Source organism: Lindgomyces ingoldianus (genome assembly GCF_010093535.1).
Source record: "Lindgomyces ingoldianus strain ATCC 200398 unplaced genomic scaffold BDR25scaffold_8, whole genome shotgun sequence".
NCBI classification, from domain to species: domain Eukaryota; kingdom Fungi; phylum Ascomycota; class Dothideomycetes; order Pleosporales; family Lindgomycetaceae; genus Lindgomyces; species Lindgomyces ingoldianus.
The window spans coordinates 172,428-193,098 of NW_022985169.1; the positions used below are offsets into that span (position 1 = coordinate 172,428).

The 20,671-nt window shown below is 50.1% G+C and overlaps 13 protein-coding genes across 13 annotated transcripts; 7 read left to right on the forward strand and 6 right to left on the reverse strand.

The window, feature by feature from the left end:
- Positions 1-531: 531 nt before the first annotated feature.
- Positions 532-975, forward strand: BDR25DRAFT_352073 (uncharacterized protein; the record flags this gene model as incomplete). Its single annotated transcript, XM_033694967.1, has 3 exons — positions 532-626; positions 711-764; positions 816-975. 3 exons carry the CDS (start codon positions 532-534, stop codon positions 973-975), a joined length of 309 nt encoding a protein of 102 aa, XP_033550417.1.
- Positions 976-1,009: 34 nt separating this feature from the next.
- BDR25DRAFT_352074 (uncharacterized protein) lies at positions 1,010-1,571 on the forward strand (the record flags this gene model as incomplete). The annotated part of the gene is made up of 4 exons (XM_033694968.1): positions 1,010-1,223; positions 1,258-1,332; positions 1,358-1,505; positions 1,559-1,571. The coding sequence occupies 4 exons, from the start codon at positions 1,010-1,012 to the stop codon at positions 1,569-1,571; spliced, it is 450 nt and encodes a 149-aa protein (XP_033550418.1).
- On the forward strand, positions 1,429-3,109 carry BDR25DRAFT_301808 (uncharacterized protein). The gene is made up of 4 exons (XM_033689656.1): positions 1,429-2,016; positions 2,083-2,134; positions 2,263-2,446; positions 2,533-3,109. Exons 1-4 carry the CDS (start codon positions 1,884-1,886, stop codon positions 2,671-2,673), a joined length of 510 nt encoding a protein of 169 aa, XP_033550419.1. The 5' UTR covers positions 1,429-1,883; the 3' UTR covers positions 2,674-3,109.
- A 658-nt stretch (positions 3,110-3,767) lies between these two features.
- Positions 3,768-4,262, forward strand: BDR25DRAFT_216837 (uncharacterized protein; the record flags this gene model as incomplete). The annotated part of the gene is made up of 2 exons (XM_033684887.1): positions 3,768-3,864; positions 3,937-4,262. 2 exons carry the CDS (start codon positions 3,768-3,770, stop codon positions 4,260-4,262), a joined length of 423 nt encoding a protein of 140 aa, XP_033550420.1.
- Positions 4,263-5,591: 1,329 nt separating this feature from the next.
- On the forward strand, positions 5,592-7,932 carry BDR25DRAFT_311809 (uncharacterized protein; the record flags this gene model as incomplete). The annotated part of the gene is made up of 4 exons (XM_033691258.1): positions 5,592-6,121; positions 6,176-6,342; positions 6,390-7,652; positions 7,718-7,932. The coding sequence occupies 4 exons, from the start codon at positions 5,592-5,594 to the stop codon at positions 7,930-7,932; spliced, it is 2,175 nt and encodes a 724-aa protein (XP_033550421.1).
- A 972-nt stretch (positions 7,933-8,904) lies between these two features.
- On the forward strand, positions 8,905-10,473 carry BDR25DRAFT_311810 (uncharacterized protein; the record flags this gene model as incomplete). Its single annotated transcript, XM_033691259.1, has 5 exons — positions 8,905-8,940; positions 9,210-9,242; positions 9,289-9,500; positions 9,551-10,268; positions 10,330-10,473. The coding sequence occupies 5 exons, from the start codon at positions 8,905-8,907 to the stop codon at positions 10,471-10,473; spliced, it is 1,143 nt and encodes a 380-aa protein (XP_033550422.1).
- Positions 10,474-10,938: 465 nt separating this feature from the next.
- Positions 10,939-12,963, reverse strand: BDR25DRAFT_340941 (uncharacterized protein). The gene is made up of 4 exons (XM_033693556.1): positions 12,792-12,963; positions 12,103-12,667; positions 11,753-12,049; positions 10,939-11,694 (listed from the first exon to the last, which is right to left on the reverse strand). The coding sequence occupies exons 1-4, from the start codon at positions 12,816-12,818 to the stop codon at positions 11,282-11,284; spliced, it is 1,302 nt and encodes a 433-aa protein (XP_033550423.1). The 5' UTR covers positions 12,819-12,963; the 3' UTR covers positions 10,939-11,281.
- Positions 12,964-13,075: 112 nt separating this feature from the next.
- BDR25DRAFT_124012 (uncharacterized protein) lies at positions 13,076-13,483 on the reverse strand. The gene has a single exon (XM_033683741.1). The coding sequence runs from the start codon at positions 13,384-13,386 to the stop codon at positions 13,123-13,125; it is 264 nt and encodes an 87-aa protein (XP_033550424.1). The 5' UTR covers positions 13,387-13,483; the 3' UTR covers positions 13,076-13,122.
- Positions 13,484-13,530: 47 nt separating this feature from the next.
- BDR25DRAFT_386379 (uncharacterized protein) lies at positions 13,531-13,773 on the reverse strand (the record flags this gene model as incomplete). Its single annotated transcript, XM_033697999.1, has 1 exon — positions 13,531-13,773. One exon carries the CDS (start codon positions 13,771-13,773, stop codon positions 13,531-13,533), a length of 243 nt encoding a protein of 80 aa, XP_033550425.1.
- A 1,225-nt stretch (positions 13,774-14,998) lies between these two features.
- On the reverse strand, positions 14,999-15,154 carry BDR25DRAFT_217658 (uncharacterized protein; the record flags this gene model as incomplete). Its single annotated transcript, XM_033684911.1, has 1 exon — positions 14,999-15,154. A coding segment is annotated over one exon (156 nt), but the record flags the coding sequence as incomplete, so codon positions are not given.
- A 752-nt stretch (positions 15,155-15,906) lies between these two features.
- On the reverse strand, positions 15,907-17,698 carry BDR25DRAFT_323393 (retrograde regulation protein 2; the record flags this gene model as incomplete). Its single annotated transcript, XM_033692099.1, has 7 exons — positions 15,907-16,065; positions 16,174-16,618; positions 16,723-17,003; positions 17,074-17,186; positions 17,247-17,420; positions 17,491-17,528; positions 17,601-17,698. The coding sequence occupies 7 exons, from the start codon at positions 17,696-17,698 to the stop codon at positions 15,907-15,909; spliced, it is 1,308 nt and encodes a 435-aa protein (XP_033550427.1).
- Positions 17,699-18,166: 468 nt separating this feature from the next.
- On the forward strand, positions 18,167-19,574 carry BDR25DRAFT_352080 (uncharacterized protein; the record flags this gene model as incomplete). Its single annotated transcript, XM_033694969.1, has 12 exons — positions 18,167-18,183; positions 18,214-18,235; positions 18,289-18,312; positions 18,342-18,546; positions 18,585-18,732; positions 18,787-18,808; positions 18,843-18,884; positions 19,007-19,052; positions 19,111-19,170; positions 19,207-19,287; positions 19,318-19,355; positions 19,389-19,574. 12 exons carry the CDS (start codon positions 18,167-18,169, stop codon positions 19,572-19,574), a joined length of 891 nt encoding a protein of 296 aa, XP_033550428.1.
- Positions 19,575-19,619: 45 nt separating this feature from the next.
- On the reverse strand, positions 19,620-20,642 carry BDR25DRAFT_352081 (uncharacterized protein; the record flags this gene model as incomplete). The annotated part of the gene is made up of 7 exons (XM_033694970.1): positions 19,620-19,661; positions 19,708-19,761; positions 19,833-19,899; positions 19,953-20,060; positions 20,104-20,157; positions 20,196-20,262; positions 20,402-20,642. The coding sequence occupies 7 exons, from the start codon at positions 20,640-20,642 to the stop codon at positions 19,620-19,622; spliced, it is 633 nt and encodes a 210-aa protein (XP_033550429.1).
- Between the last annotated feature and the right edge of the window lie 29 nt (positions 20,643-20,671).

Consider the following 20,671-nt stretch of genomic DNA (forward strand, 5'->3'; position numbering starts at 1 on the left):
TCAAACGACAGAGGCTCTACAGACGGCACAGGTTGCCGCTCCAGCAGATCGCGGAGATGTGCGTGGTGCAGGTGGACGAGGTGCTGGAGGTCAAGCCATATGCCTGCCCGCCGTGAGTGGCTCGAGCCGAAGTGGTGGTGTGTGACGAAGAGCGGGCCAAAGAGATAGTGTAAGCTTGGATAGGCCGACATCTATGTGGATGTATCCGTACGCAACGGCAGGGCGAGAATTGGCATTTACGCACTTCTATCTAAAGTATGTATCTCGAAGACGGTGGCCAGCTCCGAGCAGGCAGACGCGCACCTCACTAAGCTACTAGCCATCAGCGAGGCGGCTAACTAGCCGCGGGACCCGTCATGTACGACCTGCGACGCTGCTGGGCGCCCTGTACACGCATCCAGCATACGGATCTTCGCGGACGCGTAGTCGGCGCTGCTCTCGGTACGGAGTTGGAGGCCAAGCACGTGCTAGGGAGTGGTAGCAGAGATCACGAAGCTCAGGATGAATAACATCACGATGCACTACGTCACGATGCACTGGATCCTAGGGCACTCGGGGATCGAGGGAAACGAAAAGGCCGATAAGTTGGCAAAAGCGGCTACGAGGATAGAGAGCGATGAGCTACCGTAGCGGGAGGGAATCCCGTGGTATATGATGTGACTGGCGCTGGACAAGTCTGGCTCTATAGTAGGGCCCGCTCCGCCAGTAAGGGCAGACACGGGTAAGTTCACGAAGAAGATTGATGTAGCACTGCACACGGGCAAGTCGGCGGAGATGTTCTAGCAGCTGGCAAAGAAACATGGATGGAAGATGAGCACGGTTGCTTTGGTGTGGATCAACAGGAGGGTCACGTCCCCCATCATCGGGTTTAGTACTGAGGAGAGAATGGATGAGGCGCTGGAATCGAGGGGGAAGACATTGACGTATGAGGGGGAGAAGTATCTAGAGGAGATGTATCAGCCTATGAACATCTAAGGACATTCATAGCCAGGCTGTACTTTAGGCGGGCATGAGTATACATTTCCAAAGAGGTGGATGCATCTACAAGATGAAGTTCGGATCCATATGCACCGCAAAGCTAGGCATCAAAACCTCCGAATGGTTCCTGCAGCATTGGGCTTTGCGAATCCCATGCTTGCTCAGATTCCCATGGCTGAGTGCCAAGCTATTTCCACTTCTATCCGATTGCGTGGGCCTCTTGCTTGATTCGTATCGTGGTTCTTGTCGGTACCTGCCTCATGTGAACCGATGTGTGAGTGATGCTTGCGACTTGGCTGAAACGATGCGCGACTTTCTCATTCGAACGCCTGATGGCTGATGACGTAGGACGAGGTCGCGTGAGAGGTCTCACCACCAGCAGGAGAGGCCATGAACAGCATCACAACACAGCAACAACCCACGCAAACGGCCTCAATCAAGCTTGAAAACCCTCAAGAGCGAGGTCCTTCCATTGTACCTTCGAATCCAGCGGTTTCTCGGGCTTGGACACCTCGCAAGGGGCCGGCGTGAGGGCTCACCCCGCATTTTACCCCAGACGTGACGTCCGTGCACGGGTCAGTTGGGGCGTCTAACCGGATTGGCGACATTCCATTGGGTGGTGGTGTGGTGATCAAGTGACACGCCGGCCTCCTGGCCATTCCGCAGGCGTTCTGACTGACCCCTCATCTCGCTGGCTGCGCCCTCCTTCCTTCCTCTCTCTCTCCTCTCACACACTCTGCTGTGCCTGAATCTGAAATCGAACACCTGTCTCCTTCTACACCACACCACCCCCGTATACACCCATCCACTGACCCTCCTTGTCTACCCATACCTCCTCTTTACATTGCCCTCCCCTTGTCCAGCTCGCTCAACCCTTGCTGAACAGCAGTCATACCATTGCGGCCATGGCAGCTGAAACTCAGAATACCCTGTCCAAAGTCGACTCACTTGTTGAGGACGCCCCCGCCAAGGATCTCAAGAAGGGCCACCGGAGAGGCAGCTCGACGGCAACGAATGTCTTCAATATCGCTGACCTAGGTAAGTAGCCTCGTTCCTTCCTGTTGTGGTTAGGTGAGAGGGGATGTGGGGCTGACTGTCCGGCAGAGAAGGAGGGCAAGACCATCAAGATTGCTCCTGAGACACAGAAGCTGAACTGGTATGTTGACGATTCCGCTATCTCCGGCGTTGATGCCAGCCTGTTGATGACGGGTGGTGTTGTTGTCGTTCGGACTAGGCCCGGCTTTGCCAATTGTGGAGGATAAGGCTGACTCATGGGGTTTGTAGGAAGCTGAACACCTCGCCTGCATCATTAGATGAGAAGGAGACGTTGAAGAAGCCGCTGTGCACGCCAATGGTCAAGAAAGTCGACCTCCACTTCCCGCTTGGGCTTGAAGTCACGGCACGGAACCTCAAGGGAGTGACCATCAAGGATGCCCTAGACGCCATCTACAAGCAGTTCAAGAAGAAGGTATGTCTCCATTCTATCTCGTTGCTCTGTGTTGTATTCTCCCACCCTCCGGCCAGCCAGCCTCGCTAATCCGTCCGTCCACCCAGGCCGATGACGAACTCGACCTACCCATTCTCGCCGGCTTCGAGTGGGATCCGGAAGAGTGCTACACGCGCTTCATTGTTCATCAGAAGAAGGAAGGCGCAGCCGCACCCTCCAAGAAGAAGAAGAAGGGCGGTGACGAGTAATGAACAACTCGCCCCCAAGCCTTCCCAACACTCGCCTTCTGACGCGGGCCTCTCGGTTCCATATTCGTTATTTCAACATCTGAGATATAGATAGTGGGTCATGGATGTGCGCATCCGGGTTGCTGGCTGTGATTCCGATCTGCTAGGGGAAGCTCTCAGCGGTATTCGATCGCCTTCTACTGCTGATAGTGTGGTCTGCGGGCCGACTTCGGTGCCTGGAGAGGATCGGCGGTGCGCGCGTGGACTGCGCTGTTGGTGGTGAGGATTGAGGTATCGCTCCTGGAATCTGTTTCTATCTGACGATATAGATTTTGTAAAGGCTGTCTGCCGGGTGAGATGGCGGCACCTTATTCATCATCTGTCATGTATTGTACTGGGACTTCTATTTCCGGATTGCTGGATGGCGTCCGTTAGAATGAGAGGACTGGTTTATTGAGTGCCGCTGTGCGAAGTGTGTGAAGTGTGTTGTAGAAGGGGTTTGGGACCCACGGCAAGAGAGTGCAGCGCCTGGTCTCAAAGTGGGATAAGCTCGGGAAGATGCGTTTCTAAGCGAAGGTTCCCCCCCCAATTCACTACTTGGCTATTTCGTTTCGTCTTGGTCTTTGCATTTTTCCTTTATTTCTTGCAAGGTGGTTAAACATTCTCTTTGATTCCGGACTGGTGCAATATTTGACTCGGTTCTCGGCTTTGAGATTCTAAGTCGGGTTCCACAAGATTTCTGACATCTCTGTTCGTTCCACAACGGCGGTTTCAAATTTTTAGAAGCCTAACACAGTACAACATAATTTCAATTGTTGATGGTAAAGGACGTGAAAGCTTGTTTCGAAATAAGCATTGCAGTCCCCACAGCGGATGGTGGCAACAATAGACGATATTAGAGGATCTAGAGATCTGGCTTCCAAGGTCCGGTTAGGCCGAAATGGTTTCCGGGAAGGAAGTATAAAACTTCTACTATGGCTTACCCCCCTTAGCTAAGTTATTGAAAATCCCTTCTGCCTCTACTTCTATCATATATTAGTCTCTCCATTCTCACATTCATTTGAATTCGACTTCGAATTTGGGCCGTAGAACGATGAAGGGAACTATACCCCTTTATGGTAGCGACGACGGTGATCCCGGCTTGGATATTACAAGCAACGGCAACGAGATATTCAGATAGACAGAAGGGAGCCTGTGGTTGCGGGCTGGCGAGTAGCAACTCCATGTTCTCGTGGCAGGTAAGCATCCCCCTCCCCATAGTCACTAACGACCCTTAGACATAAGTAGCCCCAGGGTTCTACACAGCTGCAGCCTCCCGATCCCTCTCCGACCATTACAACACCTCGTGGTGCGGCTCCGACTGCGGCAAATGCTACACCCTCACCTCCATTAGCTCTGTCACTTCCCCCACCTGCGGCGCCAGCAGAGCCGCGAGTCAAAGTATCATCGTTATGGTTACGAATTTTTTCCTGAATGTAGGGAAGGCGCAGTGGTGTCCAATTGTTGAGGGACAGAATAATTATAGGGTTGAGTATCATTTTGATATCATGGTTGAAGATATGACGAGCGAGATGTTGGGGGCTAATGTAATTGTGGATTTTGAAGAATAATCTCTAACCCGCCGAGACACTTTATTGCGACAAATTTCATCCCCGAAAGGCTCAGCCAGAGGCATCTTCTCCCTTCCCATATTTATCACAGTATCAACTTCCGTATTAAAACGAGCCTTCTTGTCACCAAGTCGCCGACCATCCGCCCCCAGCACTATGTCCGGGGCCCCTTTAGGACGATACATAGCTAAAGGAGCATCGAGACGTAGAGCAATTCTACAAGGATATCGTGTACCATTATCTTGATGAACGCATCCTTATCCAAAACCGGATTAAAGACTATTCGGCGTGAGCTGAAAAAGAGCCTCAATTGGAATACTATGGCCTTTTCAAGCGGGGAGAATCGAGTCATCGATGGTACCGAATACTGAAGGATTGGGCCACGAAATATAGTCGCCAAATACTCTGTTGAGGTGAGTGTCAGTGACAGTTATGAACTTTCCTAGACGCCGTATGAGCAAGAGAGGATATCATTGTAGCCAGAGCAGACGTCTCCACTCTCCGACCAGCTTTAGTTTCACTCCCCTAGTGAATCACCTTAACGAGGGAGCATGAAAAGCACGCCATCCTGCGCCGATATACAAATTCCCCTTCTATCGCTTTATTTCTGCTAGCTTTCTAAAATTACCGACCAAGATTGTGCGCTAGAATGATCTGAGTTCGCCTAGGGGGTGAGGTCCTCCACCCTCACGCTGTCGGGGCTACCACAATATAGTATCAGCATTACTGGAAACGTAGGGTTTTAAGTTGATGATTTTTCCATCAACTCAGACGAGAACTGTGATGAAATAAACTATGAACTCTTCCTAGAAGGGGCAAGGAAGGAGTACAACAAGCCCTTAAATTGATGCAGACATTACCGCTTCGACGTCTAGATCTTGTCCCTCACACCTTAACCATTTCCGCCAATTATTCGTTTCTCACCGATGGTCTACTCAGCAATGCATTACCGGGAATAGAGCATTTGGAATATTTCCATTTCTCAATTTTCGAAGCCGTGGCTACATACATAGCTGGTACCTAGCAACTATGTAATGAAGAGATATTTCTTGCTCCCGGCTAGGCATTCTAATATCATCCTATGTTCGCAAGGCCGAAAGCAATGGAAAATCAAGAGTAACGTTGGTATTGGGGGAGAACCTTTTAAGGCTCGATAAGTTGTCCCGCCCTTGAACGCTTCCCAAGTGTCAAGCTAAAAATAAACACGCTAGAATGTTTTTGTCTAGGCACGTGATCTAGCCTTCCTATATTGGGGGCTAACGTTCCACAGCCACCACAAAATCCTGGCCAGTTTCTAAGTTTCGCGAAGGATTCCTACGTTTAGTCAGCATGCTCCAGCTCCGAGGAAAAAGACATAAGCTCGGCCAGATCAGCTCCTACAGCCTCATCTCCGAGGCTCCTATCACTCTCAACCTTTCGCTCTGCCGCTCATTCACATCGTTGCTCACCCCTCATGTATCCGTATCCTCGAAGAGGCGCACTCCAATGGCTTTCCTCAGCTTGAAAAGACGACGACAGGTTACCCAGAGTTTCGATTATCTTCTTAAAGATTCATGGTTTCCAGAGGTTCAGTCGATCTTCACTGCATGGCTCGCCTTAGTTATGGTATTTTTCCTCCTCGGGTACTACTTCAACAAAGCACCATTTACGTGGCACGGTCTATCTCTGAATACTTGGGTTTCAATCTTCTCTACGGTCATGAAAAGTTTGCTCTTGTTCACGGTTTCCGCATGCCTTAGTCAATGGAAATATATTTCCTTTTCGCAGAGAAAACGAAAGTTAATCGACTTCGATCTCTATGACGGGGCCAGCCGTGGGCCGAATGGAAGTGTGAGTTTACTGTGGAGTATGCAATTCAGGTAAGCTAGAACTATCGTGTCTTTGGATGTGAATTGCTGATGTGTGGAATTTAGATCGCTTGCATCCATCGGCGCTGTCATCACGATACTATCGCTTGCGATTGATCCATTCGTGCAACAAGTCATTGGACTGGGACAGATTCAGACGCCTGATAATTCTACTTCCATCCCATTTGCGATACGATACGCAAAGGGAACCCAGCATAGCCTGAATAACCGAGGTAGGCCACGTGCTCTACATTCGAAAGTATGCGCTGATGTCGCATAGCTTCTGAAGTCAGCTATGTTCCCACAATTGATTTCTCGCTTCAATCTGCAATTATGGCCGGGTTATCCGAGCCCAAGGACACCATCCTCCAACAAACCGAGTTCCGATGTTCCGGCACCCAGTGTTCTTGGAAACCTTTTCTTAGTCTCGGGGTTTGTAGCTCTTGCGCAGACATCACTGGAAATTTGACCCAAAAATGGGTGAGCTTGGGGCACAATAGATCACTTCAAGGTGCTGAATTTGCCTTCAACAAAGTCAAGAATCTGACGGCGACAACCCCTGTCAACACCTTCAGCCTTCCTAACGGGCTTTACATCGAAGACTATAAAGACTATTTTATCGACATGGTGACGTACGGGACCAGCAACCGCTCGAAAACGATTGCTTTCCAGAAAAATGATACTCTTTTGTATGCACTTACCATTATTCATCGGCTAAATAGAAATCAGCCTGGAGGGTTATCCGACTTCAAAGCCATGGAATGCGGACTCAGTTATTGTGTTCAGAATATAACGTCCAAGGTCGTCAATGCGAGTCTCACTGAGAATGTAGTCGTCCTCCCGGTAGTTCTTTCGGACGGATCATCTCAACCAGTATCTACCGATACACCCAACCCGTCATCAGGCTCGCTGTGGACACCGTACCTCTACCCCAGGACCGACCTCCAACTGATGGCAAATAACACTGGCTTCAACATCACTCAGGCGGCACTGAATTCTATTGGATACTTCATGAATTCGACTTTCGTCAAGTCTGGAGGACGAACACTTGGCGCAACAGGATTCTACATTAAGTCTCCACCGCAACAAGAAAAGGGGCAAGACCAAGGTGGCGATCAGGGAACAGACTCTAGTACTGATTCTGGTCCCCAATTCCAACCCGCTGCCATGCAACAGATCTTCACCATGAACATCACTGCAATGTTCGAATCCGTAGCTACGAGTATGAGCATTAATTTTCGCACAAACGACGAGTACCGAAATGTCCTCCTGGGTTCTACGGCAGTCACAGTTTACAAGGTACGCTGGGGCTGGATCGCGCTGCCCGTAGTGAGTGTGCTTGGGGGTACGGGCTTCCTCTTCATTACTATTTTCTATTCGTACCAACACAGACTCCCGCTGTGGAAGTCGAGCTCGCTATCAGTTCTCAAGTGCGGCGCGCAAATGGGTGATATCTTGAAGGATGAAGAGACGGTGAGTGATATGGAAGACAAAGCGGAAAATACGTATATTGGATTGATGGATGAGAAGAAATCCTTACTCGGTGAGCGGAAACTCCATTCTCTGATAGTATCGTGTGGGTAGTCAACGCATGCTAACTTGATTTAGCGGACTCGGACTCCACACGAGGCCTTCGCTCATCTGAGAATTTCGAAATGACGACGTACAATTCGGATCTTCCACCGAGATTACCGAACATCCGCAGCTCTGATGTATCTTTCATCTCGCTACCTTCGAACGAAGATCTTTTGTCTGAGGACATGTCGAGGAGGCTCTCTTGGGAAGAGGAGGACGATTTGGGAAGGATAAGCTATCGGCCTTGATACGGGCATATGAATCTTTGCCAAGATACGGTTATATATTTCATCTTAATATGGTGATAGTTAAGTATGCCTGTCCCGAGCTACGATTGCTACCCACTGCCAGTGGAGGTTTCCGTTCACCTCTTTCTCTCAAGAGAGCACCACAGCACCCTCCCAAGGTGCGTTCTAGATCGACAAAAGCTTGGCAAAAGGCAAACCTCTTCCTTCGTCGCACCTCCTCCCACGGCCTTCGTCTCCACCTCCTAACATGGGGTCTGTCAAGAAGAAACTGGATTTGTAGAAGTAAGTAATGAGTTTCCCAGTTCTGCTATCAGCCCATTAATTTTCTGGCAGGATCCTCACCTGAAAGTGCACTTTTGGCATTCACCCAAGAGCTCCTCCCAGTGGTTGCCCCGCAAAATTCAAGACACAGTCTATTTGCATATTTGGGACGCCGAAGCTTGGAAAGCGCTTGCATACTCTTTGGTTCTGCAGTTCGTGACTGTTACGAAAGTTCTACCGTCTTCATGGATTTCGTTGACTACTCCGCAGTTCGCCAAGAGGAACGTCGTGGGACAACAGCTTACTTCGTAGGCTCTAAAATAGCTTCTTGCGTTCTTAATAGACCTTCCAGTGTCCTACCCGTCCGATATACTTGGTCTCTTCGACAATGGTGTGTTAAATCATGGAGTCAAGCCAAAGAATTAGAAGCCTCGCAACCTAGCTATCAATAATTAATACGAGTCCAAAAATAATGGTATTAACAGTATAGAGTTATTTTAGTGGGCCAGAGAATCTACATTTAGGGGAGGGCTTCGAGCTCCGCATCCGCTTGTTTGATTTGCCAAATCGTTACGTGATGTCCTGCTCGAGCCCTCTAGTGGCTCCTCACCGTATGTATCTCAAACGAATCATTGACCAAAACTCGAGAGACGAAGTTTGAACGTGAAACTGTCTTTCTGGGAATGATATAGATATCCTATGGCCATCGTCATGACTAACACTGAAAGGTTCTTGAAACTTGGTGTTGTAAGCAGCTCTGGGACGTAGGAAGCACAATCCTGTTTGCTACCTCTCTATCATAGCAAGGGCCTTGTTGGCTTTGTAGTGCTCCCGTACCCATTCCATAGGCTATGTACTGCATTACTGGGATAGTGGGGGCCCTCCAAGAGGGATAGTGTAAATTGAGTACTCATGCTGCGTAGCTTGCATCACTGTTCTTATGTGGGTGACGGTGACGTAGGTATTCTAGATGATGCGTGAATACCCAAATTAGTGTAAAGAATGTCATATACTAGGCTGGCAGTGCCGAGGCAGTGAAAGACAGCGAGGTATGTGGTCATACAGAGCTTGCTTCATGGACTTAGCCTAGAGTAGGTGCAAGGTAAAGGCGACGACGACCTGACCCAAACCACCACGCCAAGATTATTTCTACTTTCACCGCCGTCCCTCATCTCAATTGATTCAACACACCGCCTGAACAATTCAATCCAAATCCTATTCTCCCTTATACCTCCACCCCTCCTCACCAACCAGCAACTATCAGCCAGCATGAACATCCTCACCAAAACCAAGATTATGACCACCAAGTAAGTCAACCTTAATATCATCCCCCGAGCGTACTCTGAATCTCCTTCAGCTCCCTCTCCCCAGACTCAGTGCGCCTTCTCACCATGCACATGCACGAGCGTCTGCCCCGCGAACTCCGCGACCAAATCTACTCCTACATCTGGTCAGACGCCGTCATTCGCGCCATGAACTACACATCCCTCTTAACCCTCACCATCGGCGGCGTCGACATTCTTGAAGCCGTCTTCACCAAGATTCCAACCCACTACATGCACCGCGCCGCAGCCGTCGAGGCTGCGGAGTGGTTCTACGACCACTGCACGAGCATTGCGATCAACAGCCCAGATGAAATCAAGATGTTTCTCGAAACAGATGTATTTGGCATCGGCGTAGTGCCCAAGGACCGCGAGCTGCGGAAGTTGACGATTAAGATCGATGTCGGCAGTTGGAAAGCTCCGGCAGGTATATACGACGTGTTCGCGCCGCTGCTGCAGTTGAAAAAGCGGGAGGGGTTTCAGCTCAGCCTGGCCTTTCACGCCGGCGAGCACGGCCTCCAGGTCGTGAAGATGATGACCCTTGGTCAGCGACTCAACGCCGTGATTGACAGACTCGGCTCCGGAGGAATCAAGAATGTTGATGTTAACTTCCATATCGCCATGGCGCATCATAACATCTTTGTTGTCGCCGATATCAAGAAGATGGTAGTTGGAGTGAACTCGGAAGCACTGAGTCTGGAGGGGTGGAGGAAGGCAGTGCTAGAAGATGAACAAGGCGCGGTTCCGCTCTTAGTAAGTCCTCCCATAACTGTAGTCAGGGAAGTATTACACATTAACATGTTTGCAATTTTAGGCAGGAATCGATCCCGGGCTGGTCTCCAGGGTTGCGCCAGAGATCATCGCTGCAAGACTGGATCTTGATCTCTACGAGGCCAGACAGTGGCAGGTGAAGTTCCGGACGCTCTGTCGATCTTTGTTTCGCCCGCGCCGTTATTGATTAGGATAGTAGACGATAGCGATAGTAGTTAATGAGGTAGGGTGGGTAGGCTAGTAAATGGCAGTCTCGATCCGCAGAGTTTTCACTTCCTAATTTTGCGTGATGTCCTAACGCTTTTAACTACTTAGATACAGCACCTCACCACCCAGTACAGAACACGAGTGGAATAAAGTTTACCTACTGAACCTCTTGCTAGAACTAAGGAGACTGTTAACAGAGTGCAGCTTCCTGTTTGAAGAAGGTTGAAAAGCTCTTTCTACTTAAGCCTGTAAACTTCTACAATATTTCTTACTTCTAAGCTTAAAACAGTGCTTGCCTACAAAAGAGTTTCCAGTATATAGGCTACGTTTGCAGAGTGTAGATGGGGTTAATTAAAATCTTGCTAGTTAGAAAGGAGAAGAAAAGGGGTAACCATTTCTGTCTTCGAGCAGAAGCGAAGAGATATATGCAATTACGCTAAAGCTACTCTGTAGGCGCATTCATTTTCCTTTCTGCTAGCTTAATACTAGAGCTGTACTCCATGAATGCCGCTAGTGTACACAGGCTATATATACAGAACACATATGTGTTAATCAGAAGATTGCCAGTTAGAAAGCAGCAGTCGAGGATCATCCCATTCCTGTCTGAAAGATGGTCAGTATTGATATGAACTTAATCCGCCTACATACAATCGCTTCGTAGAAACTAAGCAAACCGCAGGGCCGAAAGTGCATCTACTCATACCACAAAACCAGCCAAGCCGTGGAAACTACCCATCAGTCATCAATCATCATCAAACAGAACTGCAAAGGGAGACCTCAAGATGCAGCTATTTAGCCTCCTTCAACAAGGCTTCTGCAGCCGCATCTTTCTGCCCCGCGCTCCCACTCCGACTCGCCTCCTTCAGATCTCCAGCATCCTTTCCCTCCTTGCCCTCTGCCGCTTTCTTCAGCCTATCGGTATCTTCGGCTTTAACGTCCTTGGTCTTGGCATTTGTATCTTCCTCGTCGCTGTCCCCAAGACTGAATGGATCATGGTCTTCGGGCTCGGGGTGTGGTGCTACAGACGTAAGGGGCTGCCACTTCTTGCCTCCTAACTTGCCGGGTGGCTGGTTTGCGGGCGAGGGATTGCGATACAGGGCGTCGACTTCATCAATAGGACCGCTCTGGGGTGGCGATACGGGCGTGGGCTTGAAGAGATCGGGATTTGCAAGCGGGCGGTTTGGTTTATGGTGGGCGGGGGCTGGAGGAAACAAGTTAGGGTGTGTTGGTGTCATGTGTATGTCTATGAATGACCATACCTTCATCATCTCTCAACTCCAGCGCCTCAAAATCATCTCCAAGCACCCTGTTGTCCGTATCATATCTCTCCCGATCTGCCGACCGCCTCTGCTCTGCAGACTTGCGTGCGCCGTAGAGCTGATCTGACTGAGAAGGGCCATAGTTCTGGCGCTGTTGAGAGGGCTGAGCGTGCGTGTGCTCGTCGTAGTCGTCTTCGCCGTCGAGCTTCTTGCGAAAGTTGGTGATCCATTCGTTGACCTTACTCTGGGTCTCGCGGAAGCCTTGCTCGATGTTCTTCTTGATCACCGGGAGATCGTCTGCGAGAAGCTAGGGTTGAGGTGGGGCTCATGGAGGACAAGACTCAGCTTACCTTCGAAGAAGCTATGCTCCTTGTCGTCGTAAAGTTCATTGGGCTTCAGACCAGTGTCCTTGCGTCGCTGCGGCGCTCTAGGGCCACCGCGATGTGACGCATGTCCACCCTGGGTCTGATAGTGCTCTTCCAGCTGGCGGGCGTACAGCTCATCTGCCTCCAGCTGGTTTCGCGGCTGCTGAGTCGGCCTAGGCGGTTGAGGTGGAGGCGTTTCCTCGGCCTGGTAGTTGGGATCCGACATGCTGAGCAGCGCATTGAACGCAGGCTCCACTTTGCCTCCGCTTGCGACAAGGACCGCCTTAACAACCTTGGCGTCGATGCCGGGGAAGGCCTCGATCAGCGTGTTCTCGGCCTGCTGCTGGGGACTCATCGGGCGCGGTGGCTTCGGGGGGGGGATCTCGGTAGCGTCGTCTGAGAAGCGGACACCCGGTTTAGGGGACTTAGAGGGGGGTGGCGGGGACGCAGCGCTCTCGAGGGCAGTTGAGGGTGTCTCGCCGTCGTCGTCGAAGTCGAGCGGGCGCGCGGTGGTCGGAGACTCAGCGCCTGGAGTGGTGCTGGCTTTTGGCTACACAAAGGGGTCCGGATCAGTCATGCGACATCCTTTCAATTTTAGGTAGGTTTGGGGGGTTTGGAGGATGTGGTGGGTGCAGTGGAAGGTGGGTGGGAGGTGTGGCGGGGTGCTATGGTACCTTTTCGGCCGCTGGTTTCTCGGCCATGGTGGGTGTTCTCGACGGAGTGGATTGGGGACTGTGAAGAGGAAAGCAAACACCAACTCAAAGCGCTTTATCGCTGAATTATGAGTGCCTAGAGCTTCGTGGCGGCCGATGCAGGTCGGATGCGCGTTGGCTGTGGCTTTGGCTGTTTCACGTCGCCCGCGCTTGGCAATGACGAAGCTTGTCAGCAGGCGTATCCCTTCCGAGTTTCACGTGCAATCCGTCTCCAGCCTCGTCCTTTGGACTCCACTCTCCATCATTCCCATCACCAGCTTCACCACGCCGTCTCCAATCTCTATCGCCAACCTCATATTCGAACTTGTCGCTTGTGCTCGTCAACTTCGTCTTCACGAAGGCGTCTGAGGTGAGGCGAGCTTCTGAACAATCCCCCTTCCCTTAAATCATGCCCTTTGATCAATCGGTAATTCTTTTGGTCTTTTTCATTTAGTATCGCTTTATCTTTATATGTTTGGTAGTTTAAAATTATGCTTATGTCTACCATAAGAAGTACTTCTAGTAGTCCTAATTTTAGTCCATAGAAGGAAGAAGGAAAACTAAATAATACCTCCATGCTGGTACACAATGGCGCAGGCTAGCATCTGATTTCAGGCGAGAATAGCGCCCTCTTGGCACCGTTCATTATTCTCGTAGGTGTGTCTATTGGGTAATCTCTGTCGGTTGTACTCTGGTTTCTTTCGGCGATTTCTGTCTTGCCTCAAACCAATACAAATATCCTTAGCTCTTTGCTCCCCCGTGCAGCCCCTTTAAAGGCTTCCCCATCCATGATACCATGAACATATGGATCGCCAACTAACATGTACCCTCCATTGGTCGGTCGCAAAACGTACGGCATCGACCCGCCGCTCACAACGGCCACGATATCGGCTTCCCTACACTCCGCAGGCCAAAACCCAAAATATCCCTTCTCCGTTCTCACGAATCGGCGATCAACCACCATTGCCCTATATAGCGTTGCAATAGTAGCTAATGAAGACATATCCTCCAATGGATGCTCATCGTCGTCACTCCTCATCCAATCGAACCATCTCTCAAACCTAAACATCTCAATGTGGTTTGCTCTCTTATATCTCCCTCGAAAATTATCCCTAGGCTGTTCCATTTTGTCTTTAGCCTCGGTACTGTCCGAACGTTGTGGCTGAAGACCTCCGATGACCGTCATCCAAATGGCTGTTTCGACCGTCTGCTTTTTAGTGCAATATAGACTTTCTCCGTCTTCGTCCATGCCGGCTATCTCCTTCATCTCGTCAAGAAGCTCCCTATTCCTAATCCTAATTTCTCCGGGTATAGCGCCATGTCTACTAATTGTGTCGAATGCAAGTCCCTCGACTTGAAGCTTTCCTTCAGAAACGGTCTTTAGCCTAGCTTTATGGCCCCCTGCATTGTACAAATGTATGATATCTAGCTACGTAAGATGCTCTATTGAATCTCCCGCCCTCGTAGTCCAATCCGGCACCCAAGACGGCAGTGCCATCAACTTCCGATCCCCGTAGCAAAAGCTCAAAAAATTCAACGTTTCCATCCTTCGATTATCTTCCAGCGCTGCCGCCGTAAAGACGTCCATGGCTGTCATCGAGTAGTCCAGATTAATGAAGTCGACGAACTTCCCTTTCGCAAGGTCTAGCATACCAAAAACCTTATCGCACAAGCCTGTGGCTTCGCGAATCCGAAACATAGCCAGGATAAACAGGAACGAGAACTCGTGTGAGTAGTCTGTCAGCACGACTAGTGTTTCTTCGAGCACATCGGTGACGGTCAATCCCAGCTCATCGTCTTGCATCAGGTCGAGACAAATCAGCGCCTTCCCGTCACAGCAGTCGTCTCGGTAGAAGTATAGGTTCTGGATGAACCCCATCACTAGCTCCCTGTCGACAAACGATTGGCCGCATTGCAGCGCCACCCGTGTTGCGAAATTGAATTCCTGCACCGTCCATACCCTAGTCCACCACGGCAGCGACAGGAATTTAATCAAGCACTTTCGTACTTGCGCCGACTCGACATCTCCCAGGCCGGCGACATCCAGATGCGGAGCCTGTGAGCTATCGAGATGCAGCTCCGGATTTGCACCAATTTGCCACAACACCTCTAATGCAAAATTGCTCCCTTCCCAGCTCTCCCCGAGGAACGCAGGCTGCTTGACTGTATACCGCGCCCATGAGTGCAACCTAGTGATTTCGTTCTTCGAGATTTGTCAGATCGATAGACAAAGCGTCGACCCAGAGCAGCCGTTCACGGTCTGCATAGCGCAAGCTATACAGCGCCGTATACAGGTTCTTCGTCACCTGGATCGGCGAGGCTTCCAGTAGAATCTCCAACGTGTCATCCGCGTCGCCTCATACGTATGACAGCGCGTCGTATTCACCTTGGTTTCCAGACCCAGATTCAGACCCAGAGCCGTCACCGTCAAGGTGCAGCGCAAGTCCTCAGAGTGGGGGTCGGGGAGGAGGTGAAGGAGTCGAACCTCTGGCTTCGGGATATCGAGAGCCTTGTAGACCATTGTTTGAGAATCCGGCCGGCGCTGACTGGGCTTCTAGTGAACCGCTACGGTCAATCAGAGTTTCGCTCGTTGCTGTTGCCGTTACAATCCGTTCGTCAGGCGTCCTGCACGGTCACCAGAGAAACCTACTTCCCGCTACAGAGATTTTACATCAACATTTAACTAAAGCTAGAATTGTCGTAAGAACTCGACAGAATGCTAAACAACCTGTCTGTTAGGCAGCCACTAATACCTCCCAAATGCGGGGTCCGAAATCAGGAGCGTGCAGATCTTTACCGACACAGGTTGAATCTAGCCCGAGCCAGTGTGAGCGATTCATCCTTATTTTTTGGTATACATGCTTATATAATAACCTCTTTGCTGCTGCTGCCGTAGTCCCAGGGTGTGGCAAGTGAGTCTTCAACGCCAGCCCACTCGGATGAACCTTTCTGCTTCTCTTAGAGTTTGATGTGCTCTCCCTCTGCCCTCTCCCTCTCCTCATAACTCAACACTTACCTACCATCGTCCCTCCCACCTCCAACATTCAACCCTTTTCTTCCCTCCTGCATCAAATACATGTTTAAACTACCAGTGCAGCTAAGGCGCATACCGAAACCCTTCAACGCCCTCCAAACACGGTTTCTTCCCCTCATCCGCAAGCCGATTCATCCGTTTAAAGTACATAGACATACAGAACGTGACAATCGAATACAGTAATTGCATGCTTATTGTCGCCCACATGCCTGGGAGATATAGCTATCAAATCCCCAAAAATAAGCGTCCGAATCCAAATCAATTTAACCCAGAAGCTTTCTATCTGGCGAAGAGAAATAGGGGAGGATAAAACTGGAGGAGGTGACTCACCGGCGCATCCTTGCTCTGAAAGATGGTAGATCCAGTGATGCCGCCCGCAGCGCCTACGCTGATCATAGCGGCCGCAACAACTCCTCTTTTCTGGACTCTGGCCGTTTGATTCTGGCCGTACGCCAAGCTCCCTGGGACATTCGCCTGCGTCCCAAAAGTTGCTAAAAACAACCCGAAATATCTCACTCCCGGTGGCCTCGCATACAAAATCACCAGCAGGCCAACGACGGCAGTGAGAGATTGAAATATGAGGATAGGATAGCGCAGTTTTATGCGGTCAGACAGCCAGGCGCAGAGGAGGGATGCTAAGATGGCGAACATGTAGGGAGGGGAGGAGAGAACTTGGGAGAGGGCGTAAGAGAAACCCATACCTTTGCGCAGGATTATGGGTTGGAAGAAGGCGAGGGAATAGACGGAAGAGGCGGCTACGAAGTATTGGATTGAGCTGGGGAGGTCAGTAGGGGTGCTTGAAGGGGCTTGGAAGGGATTTGTTGGTTTGACATGAGTTTAAGGAGAGGGAGAGGGCTAGGTAAGGGGGGGTTAACGTACTACACGCCAATTTTCCAGTCCAACAGCATCCCCAAACTCTGCCTAAACGTCGGATGCTCTATCTCCCCATTCCCACTCTGCTTTTCAAGACTGACCCGGGCAGTTGCGATATGTTTTTGGCGCACGGTTAGGAATTTCACTTTCTCCGGGAATTCGATAAGGAAGAATGGTGCGATGAGACCGGCGACGATGGTTGCGGTGCCTTCGATTATGAAAATCCAGCGCCAGCCGCGCGCGTACATGCCGTCGCCGACCCGAATCAGGGAGAGGGCGTAGGCAAACTAGAGAGCTAGGGGTTATCTAGGGCGTTTGGGAAGGGGGAATACGGGGTGAGCGGGAGTGGGTGCTTACAATAGGACCGAACCCAGAGGATAGAAGAGATGCCATGTAGAATGTTGACACGCGTTTTGCAGTTTCGTATTGTCGGTACCAGGACCCGATGATATAAATTGCTCCGGGGAACACTGCAGTTTGTTTAGCATCAGTTCGTAGAAGAGGAATTTTTAAATCAATGGTGGGCTTACACCCAGCCTCAAAGGTTCCCAGCAACGCTCGCAGCACAGTGAGGACTTGCCAACTGCGCACAAAGCCCATACCCAGCACGCACGCGCCCCATGATGTGATTAGGAAGCCGAGCCAGTACCTTGCTCCCAGTCGACGGATGATGAAATTGGAAGGGAGTTCGAACAGTGCGTAGGCTGGGGCCGGTTAGAGTGAGAGCTATGAATATGCACGTGTGTGGGGTGTGGGGTATGGGGATATACATACGCACGAAGAAAATCAGCAGGGCGATGTTATACCGAGATCTAGAGTCCCAAGTATTAGCCTTCCAGCACTTGGATTGGGATATTAATACAAGACCAAGCCATAGAACGTACCCAATATCAAGCCTCAGGTCTTCCGCAAGCCCTGCAATATATGCCGCGGAGATGTTTGTTCGATCAAGCAGAGAAAGTCCAAAGACAATGCAGAGCATAGGGAACACTCTCCAATCCGCCTTTCGTCTATCCTATGGTTAAAAACAGTGGTTTCTGGTTTGCCGGATGTGGCAGGACGTACACAATTGCTTTCTCCTCTTCAGGTGTCCAGTCTTGTTCACGTTGGCCATCACCTGCCGCCTGGGATGAAGAGCTAGTAAAGGCCTTTTCAAGCTGGCCCACTTCGGGTTTCGTTTCATCCATTCTGATTAGATCAATGCCCTAAATTCAACGCACAAAGGATTTGGACTCGGAATCTCCAGAATAACTGTCGATGCGGTCCAGACTCAGATCTTAGAGCAACTGGAGCCAAAGCCTATAAACAAGTTTTTCGGATATATGCCTCCGGAAGCGCTTGGAGTACCGACACCACGGCCGCTGGTAGAAAATGCAACGCTGGACTAGAAAAGGAGCGACCCCGATGCGTCGACGCCATGGTCTCGGTGGTCAAGCAGCAGCTTGGGAGGATGGACGCGTGCAAAACGTGAATCCTGCGTCGTTGATCGAATGAGAGTCGCCAGAGAATCCTGGACGAGGTTTAGCTGCTTGGCGCCGATGCTTTAAATCCTAATGTCAAGATTTTGCCAAGGAGCAGGTTGTGGAGGTTGGAAATGTGGGGAAAGAGATAAATGGGATGATGAGTCGATGGGGATGACTCGAGAACGCGGAGTTGTGAGATGGAAGGAAAATCAATTATTTGAGAGATGTAGAAATTTCTTGATGCTGGATATTTCTTCAAGATGCCGTAAAATACCCTTTTCAGCTTCCTCGACGGATAATCGTAATTCGTTTGAGTCCAGCAATGGCTCAAACAGAGCATCGAACCTCCATCGCCAAGCTAGCAACCGTAACCGCCTCCGAGTCGGTCGTGGAGACTCATCACAGTAATTCTGTCATTCCCCAAGACGTCGTTTATCGAAAACACTCTTTCTATACCTATCTCTATCGGATGCGAGTACGAAGATTTGCACGTCGTCGGGTTAATGGATGTCTTACCGTTCCAGTCAAATCAAAGTTTGGCAACTGAAGCAAAGTTTGGCAATTCGGAACTACGCCTTTATATAGTCGACGAATGATGAGAAATCAGAAGCCTCGGCCGAACCTACCATGTGTACCTAGGTACGATGAGTAAAGGCGGGCAAGAGTGTGTCTTTCACCAACCTCTTTTTGAATTCCTTCAAGGATGTGCACAGGGTTGATGATTTTTATGTAATTATACTAGAATAGAAAGGCGAATCTTAGGCTTTTCTGTGCCTTACAATGATCCCTAGTTCTTACATTCTCCATCCCCCGCCCGACCACCCTAGGACATTAAGAGGTTAGATACTTGCCTGCTCAGCCTTTTTTGCCACAGTATCAAACGAATTCAAAGCCTTTTAAAGCAAACGCAGCGCGTTAAGCATGGGGTGAGAATACAGATATGAGCGGAAAAACCTTAACTTCATAAGTGTGCCTCTAGTCGATCAATCTCGTCGACCGCTTTGACTTCTGACTTGACGATTTGAAGGAGTCGAGTTCGTCGATTGTATGGGAGAAACACACGATTCCGTACAAAACCTAGTGTGTGACTGGTGGCTAGGCGGACCTCGTCCACTAAGCTCACAGACACATCCCCTAGTGTTGCAACATCCGTCAATAATTTTTCGGCTTCCTCTAGTGATTGGTTGGCGAGATCTGCCCGCAAGCTAGGAGCTGATTGTGGCCAGATATAAGTTCAGCCTCGTAGAGTGCGGCCTAGTCGAAAGTGAATTCGGAAGGAAAGAGTTCGGAAGGTATGGATTCGGATGGAAGGAGTTTGGAAGGAAGCGGTTCGGAAAGAGTGGCTTTCCCGCTCATAAAATCTTCCTAAGTTATCACCTCGATAACCATCTCTGACCAATATTCTTGGGTTTGGTGTATTAACTATTAGGTTGCGTCGTGCTAACTGGAGGCTATTATATTGCGAAGATTGGAGGCAAACATCTATTGTACTGCGTGGGAAGGATAGTTTCTCTAGCGCGAACTAAACGGCGATATGAGCACTAGAATCTGCCCAGTAAAACTCTACAGTGTTCGTGGGAGGCTGTCATGGATTTCAAAGAACGCTGAGTGGCTGAGGGGTGCTAGGATTGAAGCACCCCCTCAGTACCCGACCTTCATACTAAGCTCCGTGAGTAACTTCGCACCCGGTACATGTTCATCATAATAAATAACCCTCCCACTCGGACCGCCCACAAACAACCTCAACCGCAACCTCCCAACCACAACCCCAACTAACTCGCCGGCTCAACCATCGCTTCCCCAATCTCATTCCAAAGCCTAAAAAATCTCATGGTCTGCCATAATCCCCTTGAACTTGCCCGCAATAATATCCACCGGCATCTTCGTCCTCGCCAACTTAGGATACACTCCCTAGACCTAAAACGTAGGCTCCTCGTGCGCAAGCATCCCGATGAAGCGGGTTAGCGCCGCTTTGGAACTACAGTACGCCATTCAACCTATGTATGGTCCTGTGACTTCGCAGGCGGAGAGCGATATGATACCTTTGTCGAAGGCAGTGTTTGTAGGGTTGCTAGAACAGGATCTGCGGAGGTAAGGGAGACATAGTTAGCTCTGTAGTTTCTTTAGCATGGGCCATGATAGTTTGAATTTAGGTTATTGGGAGGAGATTTGGGGTTAGGAGGGACATTATACCTTTTCTATCGCCCCGAAGACGTTAGTACCATAGCTCTTCTTTACCTCCTCGACATTCCCCTTATCCGCCCTCTCAACCGGACCAATAACGCCAGCGCAGTACACGAGATTATCAATCCCACCCATTTCTTTCGCACATATCTCGATCGCCTTTATCTTGCCTGCCTTGGCTGTCACATCTCCTAGCACGGTCCATAGACAACCTGAATTCGACTTCAACAGCAAGGTAAGATCTAGGTCGGCGTGCAGTCCGAAGATGACCACTTTCATACCCGAGGGTACAGTTGCGAGAATGAGCT

What these genes read in the sequence shown, in the direction of transcription:
- BDR25DRAFT_124012 (XM_033683741.1), bottom strand. Translation starts at nt 13,386, where the DNA reads ATGGAGGTATTATTTAGTTTTCCTTCTTCCTTCTATGGACTAAAATTA.
- BDR25DRAFT_340941 (XM_033693556.1), bottom strand. Translation starts at nt 12,818, where the DNA reads ATGGCCGAGAAACCAGCGGCCGAAAAG. An exon ending in AGAAACCAGCGGCCGAAAAG is followed by an intron (nt 12,668 to 12,791) that starts GTACCATAGCAC and finishes CCCTTTGTGTAG; the next exon opens with CCAAAAGCCAGCACCACTCC. An exon ending in GGAGTTGAGAGATGATGAAG is followed by an intron (nt 11,695 to 11,752) that starts GTATGGTCATTC and finishes TGTTTCCTCCAG; the next exon opens with CCCCCGCCCACCATAAACCA.
- BDR25DRAFT_301808 (XM_033689656.1), top strand. Translation starts at nt 1,884, where the DNA reads ATGGCAGCTGAAACTCAGAATACCCTGTCCAAAGTCGACTCACTTGTT. An exon ending in GAGACACAGAAGCTGAACTG is followed by an intron (nt 2,135 to 2,262) that starts GTATGTTGACGA and finishes TGGGGTTTGTAG; the next exon opens with GAAGCTGAACACCTCGCCTG. An exon ending in ACAAGCAGTTCAAGAAGAAG is followed by an intron (nt 2,447 to 2,532) that starts GTATGTCTCCAT and finishes CCGTCCACCCAG; the next exon opens with GCCGATGACGAACTCGACCT.